General features: G+C 43.5%; 1 protein-coding gene across 1 annotated transcript in view; it reads left to right on the top strand.

Moving 5' to 3' along the window:
- The window catches only part of LOC120980071 (5-hydroxytryptamine receptor 3A-like), a 57,248-nt gene extending 33,492 nt beyond the window's left edge, over nt 1-23,756 (top strand). The window contains exons 7-11 of the mRNA XM_040408939.1: nt 1,235-1,407; nt 5,562-5,722; nt 11,304-11,511; nt 21,746-21,955; nt 23,476-23,756. Of these exons, the coding sequence (XP_040264873.1) occupies nt 1,235-1,407; nt 5,562-5,722; nt 11,304-11,511; nt 21,746-21,955; nt 23,476-23,756 (1,033 nt within the window). The remainder of the gene's footprint in view (nt 1-1,234; nt 1,408-5,561; nt 5,723-11,303; nt 11,512-21,745; nt 21,956-23,475) is intronic.
- The last annotated feature ends 430 nt before the right edge of the window (nt 23,757-24,186 follow it).

Raw genomic sequence — 24,186 nt, 5'->3', positions numbered from 1 at the left:
GTATGCTGCACATGTTCAGATTCCTTACACGTATGTTCTAGAGCAACACGGGCTGTCCAATTCTTTCCTATGATGTGATGCTCTGTTTTTTTTCTATGGCACTCTGATAAGGCTATATTCCTAAGTATCAGTAGTAATGCTGCACCAAACCTCACCACTATTGCAAAAGCAAGCACTAAGTAAGCAATCACTTTCCTCATCCATCCATGATTATGTGTCACGGCTGAGGATGGGGAAAACCCTCAGCCGTGCGATGTTAAAGGAAAATGAAGCTGCTAGGCCAGAACAACAGGATTAGGGAGCAGGTCACCTCCTACAGCGTCCCTAACTCTGACCCTGTCTCCTAGCTGTATGAGCCGACCCTGATTGTAGGAGGGCTCATACTCTGGAACCCGGGGTCCCTATTAGCCCTCAGAGTGGCCCTGAACTAGGAGCAGGGTAAGACGACCTGTTCCTCCTAGAGATGGAGGAACAGGAGTCTCACAGACCGAGCTGCAAGGAATGGGGAACAGATACAGCATATAGATATGGCAGGAGAGTGAAGGACTTCCACCCCTACCTGCCACAGAAACACTGACTGGATCCCGTGCTCACAAGCTGCTGTCCACACCAAACATAAATGGACACAGCACACACACATAAACACACAGGATCCCAGATCCATAGCTGCAGTAAGAATAACACCAACATAAAGCATAACATCACCACGACATACTTTATGACCGCAAGGGTGGCCCTCACAGGAGAGATGGCATAAGGCTACCAGGAGGATGACTCCAGCAACATGCCTGGAGTACCCCTCAGACTTCTGGCTTCCAGCAGGAACTAAATAGGGCAAGCATGCCACACCACACCACACTCATAGGAAAGGAGTTTAACCCGTCCATCACCAAACAGGGTAGTGGAAGCCACTAAAGGGGGAAGTGCAGACACACATAAACCCCGTGCACACCTAACAGGAAAGTGCACACATATAAACACAAATGCCATAGGCAACCGCATGCATAGACAGTGAGCAGCCCAGCAACAAGCTCAGGCTGCTACACTGCCAAGATCACCATGTTGCCAGCGGCAACCGCAGCGTGAGCCAAACACTCACAGCTGCGTGACAACAAAACGTCTACTGACAACTGCATGCGGACCTCTAAGAGTCACGACCCACAGGCATAGGTCGTGTCCAATTATGTAGCATACAAGTTACTAATTTAAATGCCTTTGCCAATTACTTTTCCAGGACAGAATATGACAACAACACTCCAGTCATCCCATACTTCAGTGTTTCCAATAATGGCAAAATAGAAAATCCAAAGCCACTAAGAATCGTCAGTTCCTGCAAGCTAAATGTCACCAAGTTCCCTTTTGATGTCCAGACCTGTAGTTTGAGCTTTGGTCCTTATATTCATACAGGTACATTTCCTTTTTTAAAAATTCTAATTTCAAATTTTAATTTTATATAAAATCAATAGTTATACCAGTTTTGAGTATCAATGCATCAAAAAAAATATAGCATTCCGGTCGAATGTCATACTTTTTCCAAAACATACAGTCCTAATCAAAAGTTTAAGACCACTTGAAAAATGGCAAAAAATCTTATTTTACATTGTTGGATCTTAACAAGGTTCCAAGTAGAGCTTCAACATGCAACAAGAAGAAATGAGAGTGAGGCAAAACATTTTTTGAGCATTCAATTATTTGAAAATAACGATTCAACTGAAACAGGCTCTTTTTAAGCTGATCAAAATTTTAGGACAACATGCCTTTAAAAGGCCAAATCTGTGCAAAGTTGTGGATTTATTGTCATTTTCTGTCAGGTAGTCACACATTGTGATGGCAAAGGCAAAAAAACTCTCCCTTTTTGAACGTGGTCGGGTTGTTGAACTGCATAAGCAGGGTCTCTCACAGCGCGCCATCGTCATTTGGAATTTCTTAAATGATCCTGAGGGTTATGGAACAAAAAAGTCAAGTGGAAGACCCAAAAAAATTTCATCAGCCCTGAGCTGGAGGATCCAATTGGCTGTCCGTCAAGACACTGAATGATCCTCGACCCAAATTAATGCCCTATACTGGTGCTGACTGCAGCCCCAAAACCCATCAGACGGCATCTTGAGAACTGAAGGCTTCAAAAACAAAAAACATCTTCAAAGACTTCGTCTCCTTGAAACGCCACAGAACTGTTTCGTTTGGACTTTGCAAGAGAGCACCAAACATGGGACATTCAAAGGTGAAGAAATGTTTTATTCTCTGATGAGAAAAAATGTAACCTTGATGGTCCTGATGGTTTCCAACGTTACTGGCATGACAAGCAGATCCCACCTGAGATGTTTTCTACGTGCCACAGTGGAGGGGGCGCCATAATGGTCTGGGGTGCTTTTTCCTTAGTGGAACAATGGAGCTTCAGGAAGTGCAGGGGCGTCAAACGGCCGCTGGCTATGTCCTGAATGTTGCAGAGAGCATCCTCATGACTGAGGGCCCTCGTCTGTAGTGGTAACGACTGGGTTTTTTAAACAGGACAACACTACAGTACACAATGCCCGCAGGACAAGGACTTCTTCCAGGAGAATAACATCACTCTTTTGGCCTATCCTGCGTGTTCCCCTGATCTAAATCCAATTGAGAACCTTAAGGGATGGATGGCCAAGGGAAGTTTTACAAAAATGGACAACAGTTCCAGACAGTAGATGGCCTTCGTGCGGCCATCTTCACCACTTGGAGAAATGTTCCCACTCACCTCATGGAAACACTTGCATCAAGCATGCCGAAACAAATTGTGGAAGTGGATAAACATATAACGGCGGAAGCTACTCATTACTGAGTTCATGTTTGGAGTTGGATTTCTGTTTTGGGAGGGATTTAGTTTTTTTTTTGGAGGGTGGGCCTAAACTTTTGATTAGCTGGAAATACAGCCTGTTGCAGGTATTTCGATGTTTTCATTAAAATTAATTGAATGCTCAATTGTTTTGTCTCAATCCCATTTCTTCTTGTTGCATGCTGAAGTTCTACTTGGAACCTTGTTAAGATCCAGCCATGCTAAATATGATTTTTTATTAAATAATGAGAGAGAAGAAGAAATGAATCGCACATCCACTGCTAATGCTATGATCTCATCCCTGCATTCCTGCAGGAGACAGCACTGAATAGCGCATGTGTACTACCTCCATGCTACATGCTAAATGAGGCATTTGTGTACATTTTGATCAAAAGGCAATAAGCCCACTCACCACGCCAAGGTTGCCTCTATGAGTGGGTCCTAACCTAAAATTGGTGCGGCGCTACACGGCGACCGCCAGCGCTGTGGCGCCATCCCGGCCGGCGGCGGGACCCAGTGGCCAAACAGCACCCCTGCTGCTTGACCATGCCAAACCTAGCTCTGGGTCCCACCAACCAGCCAGGAAAACAGCACAGCGGCCCCCATGCAGCACCGCACCATGTGAACAGTTGTCAAGGCTCACCTGCTCTGAAGCTCACAGGAACTCCAACTGAGAGCATGATAGGCTAATTTAACCCCTACTACTAAATGCTAGGCTAATTAAAATCACCTGGCTAGTGGAAGGAGTGCAGATCCAGGGACAGAGTTCTAAGTATTAAATAATGAGAGAGAAGAAGAAATGAATCGCACATCCACTGCTAATGCTATGATCTCATCCCTGCATTCCTGCAGGAGACAGCACTGAATAGCGCATGGTGTACTACCTCCATGCTACAGCTAAATGTGTGTACAGTTTTGATCAAAAGGCAATAAGCCCACTCACCACGCCAAGGTTGCTCTATGAGTGGGTCCTAACCTAAATTGGCGCGGCGCTACACGCGGACCGCCAGCGCTGTGGCGCCATCCCGGCCGGCGGTGGGACCCAGTGGCCAAACAGCACGCCATCCAGTGCTGTCTCCTGCAGGAATGCAGGGTTGAGATCATAGCATTAGCAGTGGATGTGCGATTCATTTCTTCTTCTCTCTCATTATTTAATAAATATGATTTTTTTTGCCATTTTTCAAGTGGTCTTAAACTTTGATCAGGACTGTACTAAAATGTTTCAAAAAGTAGGGAGAGAGACCTCAGATTGCACAGAACACAATGTGCATTTTAACCAAAGTCTTTTGTTTTTTTTTGGAACATTGTATGATGTCCTGTGTGAGGGGCATAAATAAAAAAGACTAGACCCCATAGCAAATTTTTTAAAGGTGCCTCCCCCACTCCTGGCAACTTCCCCACTTTTAGTGCCCCACACAGTAGTTAGGCACCATATAGTAGTTTTGACCCTTAGTGGTCCCCTTACAGTGGTGTTTGGTCTCTTAGGTCTTCTCTTACAATAATGCTGACTCCTAGTAAAAAAGTAATACTCTATACCTAGCCCGTTCCCTTAGTACAGTTATGCTCTCCCCAGCAGTGGGCACTAACCAGTGACATCATTGCACTACTGAGCTGAGCAGGGGAGCACACAGGCCAGGGGTTGAGGCCTGGGCTATAAAGGATGACAGACACAGCAGTTGAACTCGGACCCAAGTCTGGCTGCTGTGACTGACCTCGTCCACCAGTAGACACACAGTCATACACACACAGTAATCATCAAAGTAAGATCACATTTTTTATTTGATTTTTATGTCCTGATATGTAAAACCATAGAATTCAAAAGGATGTGCTTTTTTCTTATAACTGTTATGATTTCGTGACACTATATGAGTGGCACTATATTGTGGGGGGCAGTATTAGCTTTGGGGACTCCGTCTATGTTAATAAGGGGACTATCAAAGATTGCTATGGAACCCAGCATTTTTCTGGCTAACATGAGGCACCACCAAATTTTTCTAAGTGGCCTTCCCCAACCTTTATCCAGCTCAGGTTAAAGGGGCTGTTCATCTTTGGGGAGTCTTTTGAGCAGGCCTCCTTTACGTGTCTGGACCTGCAGAGTGAATCATACTTGCTTCCTGCTGCTGGGTTCCAGCTACTTCAGTCCTCTGCACACTGCCTTCTTCTGCTCCCAGCGTATCAACATCCGGTTTGACACTGCTGCAACCAATGACTGGCTACAGCGGTGGCCCCTCCCCCTTGCATCACATGGCCCATTGACATGATGCAAGAGGAGCAGATCACCGCTGCGGCCAGTCATTGGCTGCAGCGGCATCAAACCGCTGTTGATATGTTGAGTAGAGAGAGGCAGTGGGGGAGCAAAGGACCTGGAACCCAGCAGCAAAGAGCAGGTAAGTATGTGGCATGCACAGACCCATTATCCGTATTCTGCGGACCACAAAATGGATACAGTCATTTACATGTGGCCTAACTGGGGATCATTCCATAAGAATTAGAGCCTAGTGGTAAGTGATTGGCTTCAAATCAGCTGCGTATAAGGTTGTCTTCTGCTAGACCCTTGGGGCCCATCATTGCAACAGAACCTGTATTCCTCTGGTATTCTGGTGGGCCAGTCGGACTTTGTTTATGAGATCTCGTAATTTTATATGACAATGTTCCAGCTACATAACACGTCTTCACTATATGCTATGCCATGTGTATAAGTACACGGAGTGAGCACATAGGACTTACATTACTTTTGTGTTGTGTTTATTCTTAGTTGTTGATGTCATTATGCATCCAAAATCTAATTCCAGTTCGGTCAATGAAAACTCACATGAAATTTTTGTCAGTAAAGGGGATTGGTCTTTGTTGGATATCACTGTGAATGAGGACAATTTCACACTTAATGGCGACGTTTACAGTACAGTTAAATATAAGGTAAGAGACTAGATGATAGCTTCATTGCAATGTCCACATCTCACAGGAACACAAGTGACACATGTATATAAAACCATGCACCATAAAGGTGTGATCTACCTCAACCCGCTAAGATGAGCTCCACCTTTGACAAGCATTGATTATACAGTCAATAAATGTAAAATCTAGAATATTGTAAATATATCTTCATATGTTTTAACTTGTGTTTACTTTGAGCACTGTAGAAAAATGTTCTAATCTCTGTCAACAAGCAGGTTACATACCACTAAAAGGTTGTCACGGTGCAGTTCACTGTGATAGTTGTGGCCGTGCAGCCTGGCTGCAGACTCTCTTGCGTACTAGCTGCAGGCTGACTCCTGTGTATGCTGGTTGCTTGGGGCTATGTGCTGGCTGCGGTGTTATGTGTGAACTGTTTCCTGTGTTGTGTCTCCCCACTTCTATTTGTCTGTTGTTCCTGTCACCGGTGCCATGCAGGCTGGCTGCATGCACTTTGTGTACTACTAGCTGTGAGTGTTCCCATGTATGCTGGTTCTGTGATGTGTGCTGGCTGTGGCCTTGAGTGTGAACAGGGTCTGTGTATGGATGCTGTGTGCGGTTCTGTCACTCCTTGTTGTGTAGGTTGGCTGCCTGTACCTCGTACTGGCTACAGTTTATCCTGTACATGCTGGTTGTTGTTTGGGGCGTGCTGACTGCAGCATTCTATGACTTTCTGAACTGATACTTGTATTGTTTGTTCTTTGGTTCTGGTGGGGTTAACATTCCCTGGTCTGGTCCTGGGTGTGGCTTATCAGGTGCCCTCCTTATGCAGCTATTTTAGTGGGCGCCGAGGGTTAAATGAAGGCGGCCTGGACTGACGAGAGTTAGGGATCTTTAGGGTTAAGAAACCTGGTTAGCAGCTAGGCTAGTGGTTTGATCTGGTAGGGGTGGGCCGGCAGAGCAGGACAGGAAAGTTTAGGGTGGTACTGCACGCCCATGTGACCCCCCCCCCCCCTGTTCCTGATTGGAGGCTTAGATGGTAGGGGCTGGGCAGTTAAATAAGGGACCCAAGGGACGGCTGTACCTTCCTCTTCGGCACCTCGATTTTAGCGCCCCTCCCTCCCGCCCTGTTTTGTTATGGTGTGTTGGTTTTTGATGGTTTTTCTTGATGTAAATTTATAGGTATTCTTGCCATTAAGTCACAGCAGAGGTCAGTAATCTAAATCATGACGGAGAAGAAGGCGGACTTGCCCACAGAGGGAGTCTGTGGGGCATGCCGCTTCTTGAGACCCAGAGTTGTTACGTTGGTTTGGAGATAAAAAAAGTTGGTTTATAACAAAATAATTATTAATAAAGCTTTGACCGACTCTCACCCAACATTTATTGTGTCCTGTTGTGTTTTTTCCTAGCTGCTAAGGTAGCAAGGTGGGGTTATAAGGTTCTTTCTCGGCAGTCCTATCTGTGAGCTGTGGGGCTTGGGGTCAGTTCTGCCTTGTGCCTTGCTGGGTGTAGCCTCTTGCTGCATCTGCCCTTCTGTGTGCTGTCGCATGGTAAAGCAATAGCATTGTTGTTGTATCCTTGTCCATGCCTTGCCTGAACTTCTGTACCTGTTTTGTGTCTTGATCCTGTCTGTTCCATGTATAGCCTGGCAGTGCTCAACTGCTTCTGATAACCTGGCAGTGCTCAACTGCTTCTAAGAGCCTGGTAGTGCTCTACTGCTTCTAAGAGCCTGCTAGTGCTCTGCTGCTTCTGATCCACTCTGTTCCATGTTTAGCCTGGCAGTGCTCAACTGATTCTGATAACCTGGCAGTGCTCAACTGCTTCTAAGAGCCTGCTAGTGCTCTGCTGCTTCTGATCCAGTCTGTTCCATGTCTTGCCTGGCAGTGCCTTACAGCGTCTGTTCCTGTCCTGTGTATGTACTGCCTTCGTGAGAGGGCTCCTGGGTTCTCCGGAGGGAGGACATCAAATCTGTGTGCAGCTTTGCCTGTGACCACCGAGCTTCCGTTCCACATGGGGTCCAGGCGTCTACTTGTGTGTCTGGTTCTCGTTTGTCTTGTCTGATCCATGTCCTGTGCAGTTTGTTTGGGTTCCAGACTTCCAGCCCTTCTGTTGCTGCCTGGTCCACTGGTGCAAGCAGGTAGCGGCAAAGTGTACCGGGACCATGCTGGAAGTGCGACCATTGAGCCCTCAGCCAAGTTCACCCCCACCACAAGGAGCTTTGTGAAGAACGGGGCTGACTGGCTCTCCGCCCTCTGGGTTTTGCCTCTAGTCTACCGGTGCCCTTGGTTCAGTGGTAGGGCTACCAATATTGCCTATCCTGCTTGCCCTGCACTATTGTCATGTTTCTTTATTACATGTGTAATAAAGTTTTCTGTTGGTTCTTCGGCTGTTACCTGTCTTGTCATGTCTGCAAGACGTTCCGATGGTCTGCCTGTCTTCTGGAACGTGACAAAGACTTGTCTGTTTTGACAACTTCCTTGCGTCCCACTTGTAATAGCAATTCTGGAGCATCTATTATGACTCTATATTGTGTTGTTCCTTTATTATTCCTACTAGAAGTTTATGAATGAATTGCAAGTAGTCTGCAATAAAGGACCATCTGGGTGTTACCAGTTGGGGGGGGCTGCATCTTCTGACACTATCCAATCATTGCTGCCTGTGTCAGACTGTGCAGGGATGCCCCCAACTGGTAGCACCCACACTGCTAGCAATTCATTCACAAACTTCTAGCAGGAATAAAGGATGAAGGTCACATCATAGATTTGTCAGAATTGCCATTTCAAGAGGAATGAGAGTAGTTCTTAAAACAGACATGTCAAGACAGCATACTTATCAACACTGTAGTTAACAAATTTGGTGATAAGGAGAGTGGCTAACAGGAATACTTGACATGTCCCCATAAAGTCGGGTTAACATTACTGTTTAGTTTTCCATTCTTCTGATCCGTCAAAAGAACAGAAAAAAAATATAAAAAATAAAAAACAGATTATTTATTTTGAGCATCCATTGTTCTCATTTTGCATCTGCGTTTGTCAGTTCCTTCAGAGATCCGTTATTTTAGAAGGGAGAAATAGTCCTCCATGAAGGGCTTTTTTTCCTGTCTAAAATAACAGATCTATAATGGAACTGAAAATAACGGACGCAAAATGGGCACAACGGATGCTCAAAATAAAAAATCAGTTTTTGTTTTGAATTTTTTTTTCTGTTCTTCTGACAGGTCTGCAATAAACCATAGCTGCAATAAACGTGAGACACCATAAAAACATCTATGACCACAAGGGTGGCCCTCACTGGACAGATGGAATATGAAGTCCAGGAGGATAGCTCCAGCATACACCATGGCTGGAGTACCCCCCAGCTTCAGGCAGCCACACCCACACACACAAAAACCCAGTGTTCACAAAACACTAGTAAGGGAGTTAACCCTTCCAACACCAGACAGAGGAAGGAAGCCACTTAAAGGGGAAGTGCACACACAAGCAAACAAAACCACATGTTGCCACAGGCAACAACATGCGTGGCAACCATGTCACGGCAATCACCCAGAAGGCCGAGACACTGCCACCGCATGCTATCACAGCAACACGGTAACCGCAAGTGTAGCAACAGTGTCCCAGCACACACCATAGGCCGTGACACCCCGCCGATCAGCTGTTTCAGGAGGCAGCGATGCTGGCAGTAGCGCCATGGCCTTCTCATTGTTTCCCACAGGCTCAGTGACAACACGACCTGTATCACTGGCCTGGACACAGCTAAGCGCCGTTCACTTCAATAGGGCTTAGCAGTGCCCAAGCCAGTGATACTAGTCATTACATGACTGGGCCTGTGGGAAACAGTGCGAAGGCTGCGGTGCTACTGCCAGCATCGCTGCCTTCTGAAAAAGCGGATTGCCGGGGGTCCCGGGTGTCAGATCCCCGCCGATAAGATGCTGATGATATATCCAGAGGATAGGTCATCAGTAAGAAAAAGCTGCAAAACTCCTTTAACTATGATCATTTTATTTCATTACCATTTCAAGTAGTACAGTCCTGATCAAAAGTTTAAGACCACTTGAAAAATGGCAAAAAATCATATTTTACATTGTTGTATCTTAACAAGGTTCCAAGTGGAGCTTCAACATGCAACAAGAAGAAATGAGAGTGAGACAAAACATTTTTTGAGCAATAAATTAATTGAAAATAACGATTAAACTGAAACAGGCTGTTTTTAAGCTGATCAAAATTTTAGGACCACATGCCTTTAAAAGGCCAAATCTGTGCAAAGATGTGGATTCATTGTCATTTTCTGTCAGGTAGTCACACGTTGTGATGGCAAAGGCAAAAAAACTCTCCCTTTTTGAACGTGGTCAGGTTGTTGAACTGCATAAGCAGGGTCTCTCACAGCGCGCCATCGCTGCTGAGGTGGGACGCAGTAAGACAGTCATTTGGCATTTCTTAAATAATCCTGAGGGTTATGGAACAAAAAAGTCAAGTGGAAGACCCAAAAAAATGTCATCAGCACTGAGCCGGAGGATCCAATTGGCTGTCCGTCAAGACACTGAAAGATCCTCGACCCAAATTAAGGCCCTTACTGGTGCTGACTGCAGCCCCATAACCATCAGACGGCATCTGAGACTGAAGGGCTTCAAAAACAAAAAACATCTTCAAAGACCTCGTCTCCTTGAACGCCACAGAACTGCTTGTTTGGACTTTGCAAGAGAGCACCAAACATGGGACATTCAAAGGTGGAAGAAAGTTTTATTCTCTGATGAGAAAAAATTTAACCTTGATGGTCTTGATGGTTTCCAACGTTACTGGCATGACAAGCAGATCCCACCTGAAATGTTTTCTACGCGGCACAGTGGAGGGGGCACCATAATGGTCTGGGGTGCTTTTTCCTTCAGTGGAACAATGGAGCTTCAGGAAGTGCAGGGGCGTCAAACGGCCGCTGGCTATGTCCAGATGTTGCAGAGAGCATTCCTCATGACTGAGGGCCCTCGTCTGTGTGGTAACGACTGGGTTTTTCAACAGGACAACGCTACAGTACACAATGCCCGCAGGACAAGGGACTTCTTCCAGGAGAATACCATCACTCTTTTGGCCCATCCTGCGTGTTCCCCTGATCTAAATCCAATTGAGAACCTTTGGGGATGGATGGCAAGGGAAGTTTACAAAAATGGACAACAGTTCCTTCGTGCGGCCATCTTCACCACTTGGAGAAATGTTCCCACTCACCTCATGGAAACGCTTGCATCAAGCATGCCGAAACAAATTTTGGAAGTGATAAACAATAACGGCGGAGCTACTCATTACTGAGTTCATGTTTGGAAGTTGGATTTCTGTTTTGGGGGGGGTTAGATTTTTTTTTGGAGGTGTGGTCCTAAACTTTTGATCAGCTGAAAAACAGCCTGTTTCAGTTTATTCGTTGTTTTCATTAAATTGAATGCTCAAAAAATGTTTTGTCTCAATCCCATTTCTTCTTGTTGCATGTTGAAGCTCTACTTGGAACCTTGTTAAGGTCCAGCCATGCTAAATATGATTTTTTGCCATTTTTCAAGTGGTCTTAAACTTTTGATCAGGACTGTATATGGCTAACTACATTTTCAATCTCATTTCCATTTCTATAGATAAAAATAAAAAGATCTCCTGTGGTTTACATCATAAACCTCATCATCCCAGCATGTTTCATGGTGATATTGGACATTGCTAGTATGTTTATTCAAATAGAAACCGGAGAGAGAATTGGCTTCAAAATTACATTGGTGTTGGGATTCTCCGTGCTTCTGCTGATTCTAAACAACATGCTCCCCACCTCCAACAACACTCCGATCCTTGGTATGTCGTCTGTTTTCAAGTTATAAAATGAATGTAATGTTCTGAGATCTTAAAGAGGACCTTTCACCACTACTGACATGCCAGTTTTAATAGTGTCATGCATTCCCTGTGTAATAATAATTCTTATGGCTCTATGTTGCGCCATTCCTCTATTTTTTGTTATAGAAGTTATAACTTAATTGTTAGCAGTCTGCAGTAAGGGTACAGACGGGAGGTAACAAGTTGGGGTGTGTACTTGCACTTTCTGAAAATGGCAGCACTGATTGGATAGAGTGAATCTGTAAATGTACACCCCCCCCCCCCCAAATGGTTACCACCCTCTGTACCCTTACTGCAGACTGATAACAATTCATTACTAACTTATAGTAGAAATAATAAAGGAACGGCACAACATAGAGCCATAAGAACAGATGCTCCAGAATTGTTATTACATGGGGAATGCATGGAGCTAATAAAACAGACATGTCAGGAGTGGTGAAAGTTCCTTTTTAACCCCTTAAGGACTCAGCCCTATTTCACCTTAAAGGGATTCTGTCATCAGAAATGAGCCCTATAAGCTAAACATATGGCGATGTCCCTTGTAAAACACAGAATCCTAAAGTGAGTTTATCAAATGCCCCTGTGGCTCTATATTCATAAAAAAGGTTTATATCACCTGTCAATCACTTCAAAATGTGTCCAAGGGGACGTCTAATGGTGAAAGGTGCCCGGCTGCAGCCATGTCGTTTAGGTGCCCAGAGCCGCCTTCTGAGCTGAAATCACCGCCCTCCCTTTCATGCGATCCGCCTACCTCACGTCATCACTGCCTCTCTAACCACCGCTCGCTTCATCCAGATCCTGCGAGTGCGCACTAGGTATATCCTGATGCGCCCGTGCGGACTACTGGCAGCGGCCTCGTATAGCGAAGTGCGCATGCGCCGGCCGGCGCACTTTGCTCGAACCTCCACTGACTGCCCTATTACAGCCCATCCCAGCCATCCAACCTCCTACAGCCTGGTTCAAAGCTCGCGGGATCTGGATGAAGCGAGCGGTGGTTAGAGAGGCAGTGATGACGTGAGGTAGGCGGATCGCATGAAAGGGAGGGCGGCGATTTCAGCTCAGAAGGCGGCGCTGGGCACCTAAACGACATAGCTGCAGCCGGGCACCTTTCACCATAAGACGTCCCCTTGGACACATTTTGAAGTGATTGACAGGTGATATAAACCGCTTTTTTATGAATATAGAGACACAGGGGCATTTGATAAACTCACTTTAGGATTCTGTGTTTTACAAGGGACATCGCCATATGTTTAGCTTATAGGGCTCATTTCTGATGACAGAATCCCTTTAACCCCTTAAGGACTCAGCCCTATTTCACCTTAAGGACTTGGCCATTTTTTGCAAATCTGACCAGTGTCACTTTAAGTGCTGATAACGTTAAAACGATTTTACTTACCCAGGCCGTTCTGAGATAGTTTTTTCGTCACATATTGTACTTCATGACACTGCTAAAATTGGGTCAAAAAAGTTAATTTTTTTGCATAAAAAAATACCAAATTTACCAAAAATTTGGAAAAATTTGCAAATTTCCAAGTTTCAATTTCTCTACTTCTATAATACATAGTAATACCTCCAAAAATAGTTATTACTTTACATTCCCCATATGTCTACTTCATGTTTGGATCATTTTGGGAATGATATTTTATTTTTTTGGGGATGTTACAAAGCTTAGAAGTTTAGAAGCAAATCTTGAAAATTTTCTGAAATTTTCAAAAACCCAATTTTTAGGGACCAGTTCAGGTCTGAAGTCACTTTGCGAGGCTTACATAATAGAAACCACCCAAAAATGACCCCATTCTAGAAACTACACCCCTCAAGGTATTCAAAACTGATTTTACGAACGTTGTTAACCCTTTAGGTGTTCCACAAGAATTAATGGAATATATAGAGATACAATTTCAAAATTTCACTTTTTTGGCCGATTTTCCATTTTAATAATTTTTTTCCAGTTACAAAGCAAGGGTTAACAGCCAAACCAAACTCAATATTTATGGCTCTGATTCTGTAGTTTACAGAAACACCCCATATGTGGTCATAAACCGCTGTACGGGCACACGGCAGGGCGCAGAAGGAAAGGAATGCCATACGGTTTTTGGAAGGCAGGTTTTGCTGGACAGTTTTTTTTTACACCATGTCCCATTTGAAGCCCCCCTGATGCACCCCTAGAGTAGAAACTCCATAAAAGTGACCCCATCTAAGAAACTACACCCCTCAAGGTATTTAAAACTGATTTCACAAACGTCGTTAACCCTTTAGGTGTTCCACAAGAGTTATTGGCAAATGGAGATGAAATTTCAGAATTAAAATTTTTGGGCAAATTTTCCATTTTAATCCATTTTTCCCAGTAACAAAGCAAGGGTTAACAGCCAAACAAAACTCAATATTTATTTAAACACCCCATATGTGGTCGTAATCAGCTGTATGGGCACACGGCAGGGTGCAGAAGGAAAGGAATTCCATACAGTTTTTGGAAGGTAGATTTTGCTGGACTGTTTTTTTTGACACCTTGTCCCATTTGAAGCCCCCCTGATGCACCCCTAGAGTAGAAACTCCCAAAAAATGGCCCCATTTTAGAAACTACAGGATACGGTGGCAGTATTGTTGGTACTAGTTTAGGGTACATGTGATTTTTGGTTGCTCTATATTACACTTTTTGTGAGGCAAGATAACAAGAAATAGCTGTTTTGGCACCGTTTTTATTTTTTGTTATTTACAACATTCATCTGACAGGTTAGATCATGTGATATTTTTATAGACCAGGTTGTCACGGATGCGGCGATACCTAATATGTATACTTTTTTTTATTTATGTAAGTTTTACACAATGATTTCATTTTTGAAGCAAAAAAAATCATGTTTTAATGCTTCCATAGTCTGAGAGCCATAATTTTTTCAGTTTTTGGGCGATTAACTTAGGTATGATTTTTGTGGGATGAGATGACGGTTTTATTGGCACTATTTTTGGGTGCGTGTGACTTTTTGATCGCTTGCTATTACACTTTTTGTGATGTAAGGTGACAAAAAATGGTTTATTTAGCACAGTTTTTATTTTACATTTTTTACGGTGTTCATCTGAGGGGTTAGGTCATGTGATATTTTTATATAGCCGGTCGATACGGACGCGGCGATACTTAATATGTATACTTTTTTTTATTTATGTAAGTTTTACACAATGATTAATTTTTGAAGCAAAAAAAATCATGTTTTAGTGTTTCCATAGTCTGAGAGCCATAATTTTTTCAGTTTTTGCGCGATTACCTTGGGTAGGGTATGATTTTTGCGGGATGAGATGCCGGTTTTATTGGCACTATTTTGGGGTGCGTGTGACTTTTTGATCGCTTGCTATTACACTTTTTGTGATGTAAGGTGACAAAAAATGGTTTATTTAGCACAGTTTTTATTTTTTATTTTTTTACGGTGTTCATCTGAGGGGTTAGGTCATGTGAGATTTTTATAGAGCCGGTCGATACAAACGCGGCGATACCAAATATGTATACTTTTTTTATTTATGTAAGTTTTACACAATAACCGCTTTTTTCAAACTAAAAAAATCATGTTTTAGTGTCTCCATATTCTGAGCCATAGTTTTTTTTTTTTTTGGCGATTGTCTCAGGTAGGGGCTCATTTTTTGCGGGATGAGGTGACGGTTAGATTGGTACTATTTTGGTGGGCAAACGCCTTTTTGATTGCTTGCTGTTGTACTTTTTGTGATGTAAGGTGACAAAAAAATTGTTTATTTAGCACAGTTTTTATTTTTTATTTTTTACGGTGTTCATCTGAGGGGTTAGGACATGTGATATGTTTATAGAGCCGGTCGATACGGACACGGCGATACCTAATATGTATACTTTTTTTCCCCCCTATTTTTTACCAATTTTTTTTTAACTTTATTTGGGGAAAATGAAGTTTTTGTTTATTTTTACTTGAAACTTTAAATTTTTGGGGGGGAAAACTTTATTTTTTCAACTTTTTTTTTCCCTTTATTTTTTGACCAACTTTGGGACTTGAACTTTTGGGGGTCTAATCCTTTACAATGCATTCCAATACTTCTGTATTGGAATGCATTGGCTGTATGAGTAATACTGTGTGTATTACTCATACAGCTTCCGGCCTGTGAGATCCAGGGGGCTGGATCTCACAGGCTCGTCGCCGGAAGGCAGCGCAGATGCCTCAGGAAGGCATCGCGCTGCCTTCCATGCCATCGGGTCCCCCCCCACAGCCCGATGGAGACCCGATGGCACCTCCGCCAGCCGCCGCCGCACAATAAAAAGCCGCAAACCGCAGGTCTGAATTGACGGGACCCCCCCGGGCATTTAGCCTAGGTGCCTGCTCAATGATTTGAGCAGGCACCAGGTTCCGATCACCGCCCACCAGGCGGCGGTGATCGGAACTATACGTGATGTACCGGTATGTCATGGGTCCTTAAGGACTCGGGATCCATGCCGTACCGGTACGTCATGGGTCCCTAAGGGGTTAAAGGGGTTATCCCATGACTAATGTAAAAAATTAATATCAGACATCATATAGTACATGACAATCTCTTCCTAACAAAGCTAGAACCAGCCCTGTACCTCACATGGATCCAGAGATCTCCCCATTCATTGCTCTGCTAGATTTATATCAAGCTGAAAGCTCAAGGGGAGTGTCTGTTCTGCTGCAACTAAGGGTGTGTGTCTCAGCTCTCCCTATCACAGCTCAGGGGGTGTGTCTCAGCTCTCCCTATCACAGCTCAGGAGGCAGTTGTAGGATGAAACTGAGTATGTGCGGCCATCTCAATGAGCAGGACAAAGAAATAAGAAAAAAACAAACAGCAGGTGGAGCTATAGAGATACATTTTATTGAATAGCTCAGTGGCTATGCTAAGGCTATTTGATTACATGCAATTACAAAAGTATTTAGATCCAGATGCTGGTTTGAAAACTGTAGAATATTTTTTGTGGGACAACCCCTTTAATATAATCTATCAAATTATGTATATACATCCTCCTCAACATTGAAATTGGAACATCAAAAAGGAACAGTCATGGATTTATGGGAATCACAGGACGAATAGACATGTTAATGATATGCAACTGATTAAAAAATGGAAACCAAATATTCAAAACATCCATTTATTCAGTGAATATAAGAGCCACACGCAGAAATACAAGCACTTACACACCCTGGCATTCAACAGTGAGGTTATTAGTGGTTGTCTAAGAAATGTTCTGAAAACGCTGAATGCCCTTGGGCACACAAATGATCAAGATCCACTGCTAGGAGCTCCATTTGCAATTGTCGCCCAATGGCTTACCAGATGTCAAACGTTACACATTCTGGTTGAATACCGGCGCTTGCACAGAGAGGGATAAAGAATCATACATATATACAGGACCCTCACTAACAATCCCCCAATGTATAATATCAAAGTCTCTACCTGTGTACGTGGACAATCGTTCAGTGGTTTAGTCCTAATGTCCCAAGTAGCGCTAACAGTTTGTCCAGAACACTTCTGGCTCTACTCACACTTCGCGCTGCTCCGACCGGCAGCTAGCACACACGTGGAGGAGCCTGCAGGGATGAATCTAGGAGCGTCTTCGTGTGATGTCACAGCTTTACTCTGGATGCCTCCAAGGGACAGTTTTCCATCCAACGTGTTTCTGAACCTACCCTGGCGAAGGAACCCGTAGGTTCAGAAATGCGTTGGATGGAAAACTGTCCCTTGGAGGCATCCAGAGTAAAGCTGTGACGTCACACGAAGAAGCTCCTGGACTCATCCCTGCAGGCTCCTCCACGCATGCACTAGCTGCCAGCCGGAGCAGCGCGCAAAGTGTGAGTAGAGCCAGAAGTGTTCTGGACGAACTGTTAGCGCTACTTGAAACATTAGGACTAAACCACTGAACGACCGTCCACGTACACAGGTAGAGACTTTGATATTATACATTGGGAAATTGTTAGTGAGGGTCCTGTATATATGTATGATTCTTTATCCCTCTCGGTGCCAGCGCCGGTATTCAACCAGAATGTGTAATGTTTAATATCCACAACCGGTGAGATCAGGCTGGACACTCACCCACAATACCAGGCAGCGGCATTTCTGGGGGAAACACCGGCTGCAGAGAGAATAGCACGGTAGCTCAAGTGTCACTCACCTCGTAATTTTGGCTTACCAGATGTGCTCAATGGGAAACCAGTCTGGAGACACTGCAGGCCATGGTAGCACTTTTAGGTCATGCAGGTGGTAGCATTTTTAGGTCATGCAGGCTATCCACAGTAGCCTGACATTATCCTGTTAAAAAACAACTCCTGGGACACTTTAGAGAAATGGCTGTACCACTGGTTCCGTGACTAAATCAATGTAATGCTGAGCTGTTAGTATATCTGATATTAAGTCTAGAGGGGTCCAGCTATCATACATTATGCCATCCCTCACCATAATCTTGGGAGTAAGACCAGTGTGACATTCCCTTGTGAAAACCTCTTCATGGTATAAGTAACATAGTAACATAGTTTGTAAGGCTGAAAAAAGACTTCTGTCCATCCAGTTCGGCCTGTTATCCTGCAAATTAATCCAGATGAAGGCAAAAAAAAACTGAGGTAGAAACTAATTTTCTGCACTTTAGGGGGGAAACATTTCTTCTCGAATTCCATCAGGCATGAGAATAACTCCCTGGATCAACGACCCCTCTCTAGTAGCTATAGCCTGTAATATTATTACACTCCAGAAATACATCCAGGCCGCTCTTAAACTCTTTTAGTGAACTCCCCATCACCCCCTCCTCAGGCAGAGAGTTCCATAGTCTCACTGCTCTTACCGTAAAGAATCCTCTTCTATGTTTGTGTACAAACCTTCTTTCCTCCAGACGCAGAGGATGTCCCCTCGTCCCAGTCACAGTCCTGGGGATAAATAGATGATGGGAGAGATCTCTGTACTGGCGCCTGATATATTTTGACATTGTTATTAGATCTCCCCTGTCTTTTTTTCTAAATTGAATAACCCTAATTTTGACAATCTTTCTGGGTACTGTAGTCCCCGCAGTCCCGTAATTACTTTAGTTGCCCTCCTCTGAACCCTCTCCAGCTCTGCTATGTCTGCCTTGTTCACGGGAGCCCAGAACTGTACACAGTACTCCATATGTGGTCTGACTAGTGATTAGTAAAGTGGTAGGACTATGTTCTCATCACGGGATCTATGCCCCTTTTGATGCATTATCTTATAGGCCTTGGCAGCAGCTGCCTGACACTGGTTTCTACAGCTTAGTTTGCTGTCCACTTAACTTCCTAAGTCCTTTTACATGTCAGTGTTACCCAGTTTTTTACCATTTAGTATGTACGGGTGACTTGCATTATTCCTTCCCATGTGCATAACCTTACATTTGTCAGTGTTAAACCTCATCTGCCACTTATGTGCCCAAGAATCCAATCTATCCAGATCCATCTGTAGTATATATACAGTATACTGTCCTCTGTAGTATATATATACAGTATACTGTCCTCTGCAGTATATATACAGTATACTGTCCTCTTCCGTGTTAATTACTTTACACAGTTTGGTGTCATCTGCAAAAATTTATATTTTACTGTGCAAGCCTTCTACAAGATCATTAATAAATATATTGAATAGGACCCCTCAGTGACCCAATCTGAGTGTGTACCGTTAATAATCACCCTCTGTTTTCTATCACTGAGCCAGTTACTTACCCACATACAGATATTTTCCCCCAGTCCGAGCATTCTCATTTTATATACTAACCTTTTATGCGATACAGTGTCAAATGCTTTGGAGAAGTCCAGATATACGACATCCATTGATTCACCACTGTCAAGTCTAGAACTTACCTCCTCATAGAAACTAATTAAATTAGTTTGACATGACTGATACCTCTTGAAGTCATGCTGATATGGCATTTATTTGCCTATTTTCATTGAGGTACTCCAAGATAGAAAACCTTCAAACAGTTTACCCACAACAGATGTAAATTTTACCAGATTACAGTTTCTGGCCTCTGTTTTAGACCCCTTTTTGAATACTGGTACCACATTTGCTAAGCTCCAATCCTGTGGAACACTCCCTGTCTATGACATTACTTAATTCTCTTAGGTTACGGCAGTGTATGCCAACAGGCAGGGACGTAGCTATAGGGGATACAGAGGTAGCAGTCGCTACTGGGTCCAGGAGCCTCAGGGGGGCCCAAAGAATTAGGCATAGGGGGGGTGCTGTTTCAATTTTTGCCTCAGGCAGCAGGAATACTTTGAGCTCCCCTGCCATTTGCCACAAAGGGAAGCGTGGCCCAAGCAGAACTCTTGCACCAGGGGCCAAGAGCACTTAGCTACGCCCTTGCCAACAGGTCCTGGCAATTTGTCTATTTTAATCTTTTTAAGATGCCGGCGCACTTCTTCCTTTGTCAGACAGGTTACTTTTAATGTAGAATTTACTTTTATTTACATTTAAATTCTGCATATCATCTGACAGTTTATTTTACTCAGTGAATACAGTGGGGGGAAAAAATATTTAATAGCTTTGCTTTCTCCTCAACACTGACCCCCCCCCCCCTTCCCCATCACTCTGTAAAGGGTTGGTTGTTGTTTTTTTTCTTGTTCCTTATCCTTTTATTCCCAGAAGGTATGTACCTATCACAATTGGAGTTCAGGATGGTTTTAAAAATATCCCATTTTGTGGCTTCATTTTTATTTATGAGGACATTGTCCCAGATAGTCAGGCCAATGGCCTCTCTTAGCTAGTCAAATTTTGCTTTTGAGGTTTGGTAAGTTTGGTATTTTTGTTCCTCCCTGAAGAAACACTCTTTTGAATGACAATTGGAAGGTTATTACTTTATGGTCACTATTTCCCAGGTGTCCCCGACCTGCACATCTATTGTTCTGTCAGGCCTATTGGTTAATTCTAAGTCCAGTATGGCCGTCCATCTAGTCAGGACCTGAACCAGTTGGGAAAAGTAATTGTCTTTGGTTATTGCTAAGAACCTGTTTCCTTTATGAAATGTACAGGTTTCAGTTTCCCAGTCTATATCTGGGTATTTGAAGTCCCCCATAATAACCACCTCATTATGATTTGCCGCCTTGTCTATCTCGTTTAGTAGTAGATTTTCAGGTGGACTCTAGTATATTAGGTGGTATATAATAAACTCCTATTAGTAATTTATTATTGTTTTTGCCTCCGTGTATTTCTACCCACAGTGACTCCACATGTTCATGTCCCTCACTTATATCTTCCTGGAGCGTGGGCTTTAGACAGGACTTTACATAAACACCCACCAAAATTTAACACCGGGTCATTAAAGTAGAACTGAGATGAGCCTCCACTAATCCACACAAAAAATTGACCTAAGGCTCCTCCATATAGATAAATAGAAAATTCTTTATTCAATGTACGTTAGACAGAAATTGTAACATAAAAAATCGGCAGATGGGCCAAATGGTTCTTATCTGCCGACATTCTATGTTTCTATGTTTCTATGTAAGAAGACATACTTTTGGATAGGTTATCAGGATCTATAAAATGTTCAGAAAAAGAACAGAAAAGGTAGAAGATAAATTAATGCAAATCCCTAAAAAGCAGTGAAAGGGAAGAAAACTGACTAGAGACCAAAATTTTCACTTCCTCTGGACGGTGGTCAAGAGACAGCGGGCCCTTTGTTACTTGTTGCACCCCTACAGGAGGCATAGGGTTTCATTATACAAAAAAAATATTGCATTTCTTTAGAAATGTTGAAAACATCTCTTAAAATAATTGGTCTCCAAGATAAAAGATGCATGGACGGCAGTAGACAAGGGTTTTGATAACTAAGACAATATAAATGTCAGTGTCGACTGTTTGCACTGACAGGAAGTAGACTAGAGAAGAAGCTGGGTGGGTGTAGGAACAGTAAATACCACAGTAGATATTATTTAAATAGTTTTTCAGAAAATTAAAAACATGAAAAGGTCAAAACCCTACATAAAGTAAAGGAATAAGTTCCAAAAGGTGCATTGGCTGTGAATTCTGCCTGTGCTATACAATACCTGGTGCAAGACAATGTGGTCACCTCATTGGACATGTGGAATGTGACATTGCAAAATCAATGCGTCATGCTGCAACTAGAATTTATACCTGCATGTGGACAGTACCAAATGGAGTTCGAAGCATAATGTATATACAGATGTGTACCTTCTTTTTTGATTTTACATATTATTATGTTGTTTTTTTGGGCTTTTAACAGGTATTTTCTGCTGCGTGTGCCTTGGAGTCATGGTAGGCAGTATACTCACCTCAATTGCAACAGCCTATATGTTAATGTTATCTGAAAACCAATACGAAATCCCACCTTGGATAAGAATCTGGGTCTTGAAACATCTAGCACGTGTTCTGTTCTTCAAACTGGAAAAAAACACAAATGATAACCTGGTTTATGTAGAGTCTGCGGAAAATGGTGAGTCCAAATATTAAAGTGAGTTTTCCATAAGATGTATAACTTATAGTTATCCTTCAATGAGAGCCTAAAATAGGGAAAGTCGAGATCACCAGCTATGCAAAATATAAATGGCTGCTAACGGAAAAGAGGGAAGGGGCTGGTCCTTATTCGCATAATAGAGGCCTAGTATCAGGGATCTCATCCTTTTGAAGCCATATGTTCCTCAAACCACTTTTATAGTCCCCAGCTCTATTGTGATTCCTACAACCACCTTGTTTTATGGAGGCATAATATATCGTAGTACTCACAGGAGTCTCTACAGCACCTCTGAATGCTGTCTTTTTTTTTACAAAGCCATACAGACTTTTATCTATCTTATGATGCTGTACTACAGAGGCACCTCTCTAATATGATGCCATATAGGGGCACCATATGGTGGCACGCAGTTTTTCTATATCGCCATAGTCCTGAGCTACAGGGACTCCACAAATTAAATGGGTGGGTGGGGCCTGACTAACATTGGTTAGGCTCCACCCATCTGCTTAATTTGTGACTAATTCTAGTAGGGCAGCACCGGAACCTGATGCTGGAGGCCTGGACTGCATATGATGAGCGCCGGACACGGTCGCACCCTCTGCGACTGCGATTGTTACATCCCTGCGAAGTCGGCTTTGGTACCAAAGCCAACTCAGGATTGCTGTTTTAAAATGGGTTTCAAGTTGTGCAATCAAAGACCAAAGTTCTTTACTGAAGTCGCGCAAGACTTTGGAGATAACGAATTTCACCTCGGCGGAGCCCATACATTTGAATGTTGTGCGGAGAAGGGTCTCTATACAGCATTCCAACAAAGTTTTGAACTACGCAAGTCCGGATCTTGGATCTGAAGCGCGCTTCACTCAACACTCGTTATAATATTCCAGGTAAGGCGAACAGGTGAACACATTTGGTGTATGTGATAGGAAAGCTCCTTGCATCAACGCCAAATGTAACCATAAAAAATTCACCTGACAAAAGCCTACTGTATAGTTAAAGAGGACTTTTCACTAGTTTAAAAACTAACTATATCAGTGGGAAGAGCGGCGCCCAGGGGTCCCCTTGCACTTACTAGTATGTCTGGGCGCCGCTCCGTTCGCCCGGTATAGGCTCCGGTGTGTCCCAGGCTATGAGCTGTGCGCTACGATTGGCCAGCGCTGCAGCAAGGGACAACCCTAATACAAAAACTCTGCCCCGTACAAAAGAGGGAGCTGCACACACCGGAGCCTATACCGGGCGAACGGAGCGGCGCCCAGACATACTAGTAAGTGCAGGGGGACCCCTGGGCGCCGCTCTGCCCACTGATATAGTTAGTTTTTAGTTTTTAAACTAGTGAAAGGTCCTCTTTAAGTGCAGCAGACTATAGAGGACCACTTTAAAATAAAAGTATGGTATATATTTTTGTATTGTGGCTAATTGCTAATGGATGCCACTGTACGGTATGTGTCAGAGGCAAGGTATACTCCCAAAATGAACAGGGTCTTACGTATCATTCTTTCTTTCAGATAATAGAGATGATAGGAAAACTAAAACATGCACGACTATCAAGATGAGTAAAATGTCCACACAAAGTGATATAAGAATTCCTGTGGAGGTGAACCTGTTAAGGAGATTATTGGAACAAGTCCTCAAGATCCGCAAGGAAATTAAGTACTCAAAGGAACAGAAGGATGTCAAGTCCGATTGGCATTTTGCTGCAGCCGTGGTAGACAGGCTTGTCTTTATAGTCTATTTGCTGATTGTAATTATTATGTTTTTAGTTGTCATCATAGTCTGGGCTTCATGACAGAGATTACCACAGAGCAAGAGAACACTCTTCTTACTTTTGAAGCTACTACAGGCTTATGAGTCTACAGTATCCATGCTGTCTCCAGACCTGGGGTTCTCTGCAATCATGTGTGTGTTAATGTTATGTGTTATTAAAGTTATATTCTGTTCTGTACACCAGCAGAGGTATGGTTGGCAGAGACTGGGTTAACCACCCTATTCCTCCTCACTTGGTAGGAGTGTGCTGGTCCGATTTCCTGCTAGAAGGGATAATTCCAGTCTAGACAGAGAAGAGGAAAGAAGCACATGCTTGAGATCCTTTTTCAAGGGACCACATCCAGTTCTCCTGTGAGACCACGACTCCAGAGAGATTCCTAGAACTGAAATAGCTTCCATCATAGAAGCCACAGTTAGTCAGCAGAGTGACCAGCAAATTGCAGCGTTACAGG

Source organism: Bufo bufo, chromosome 10 (genome assembly GCF_905171765.1).
Source record: "Bufo bufo chromosome 10, aBufBuf1.1, whole genome shotgun sequence".
In the NCBI taxonomy this organism is placed as follows: Eukaryota; Metazoa; Chordata; class Amphibia; order Anura; family Bufonidae; genus Bufo; species Bufo bufo.
Note: the sequence above shows the minus strand (reverse complement) of the source record. Positions and strands in the feature narration are given on the sequence as shown.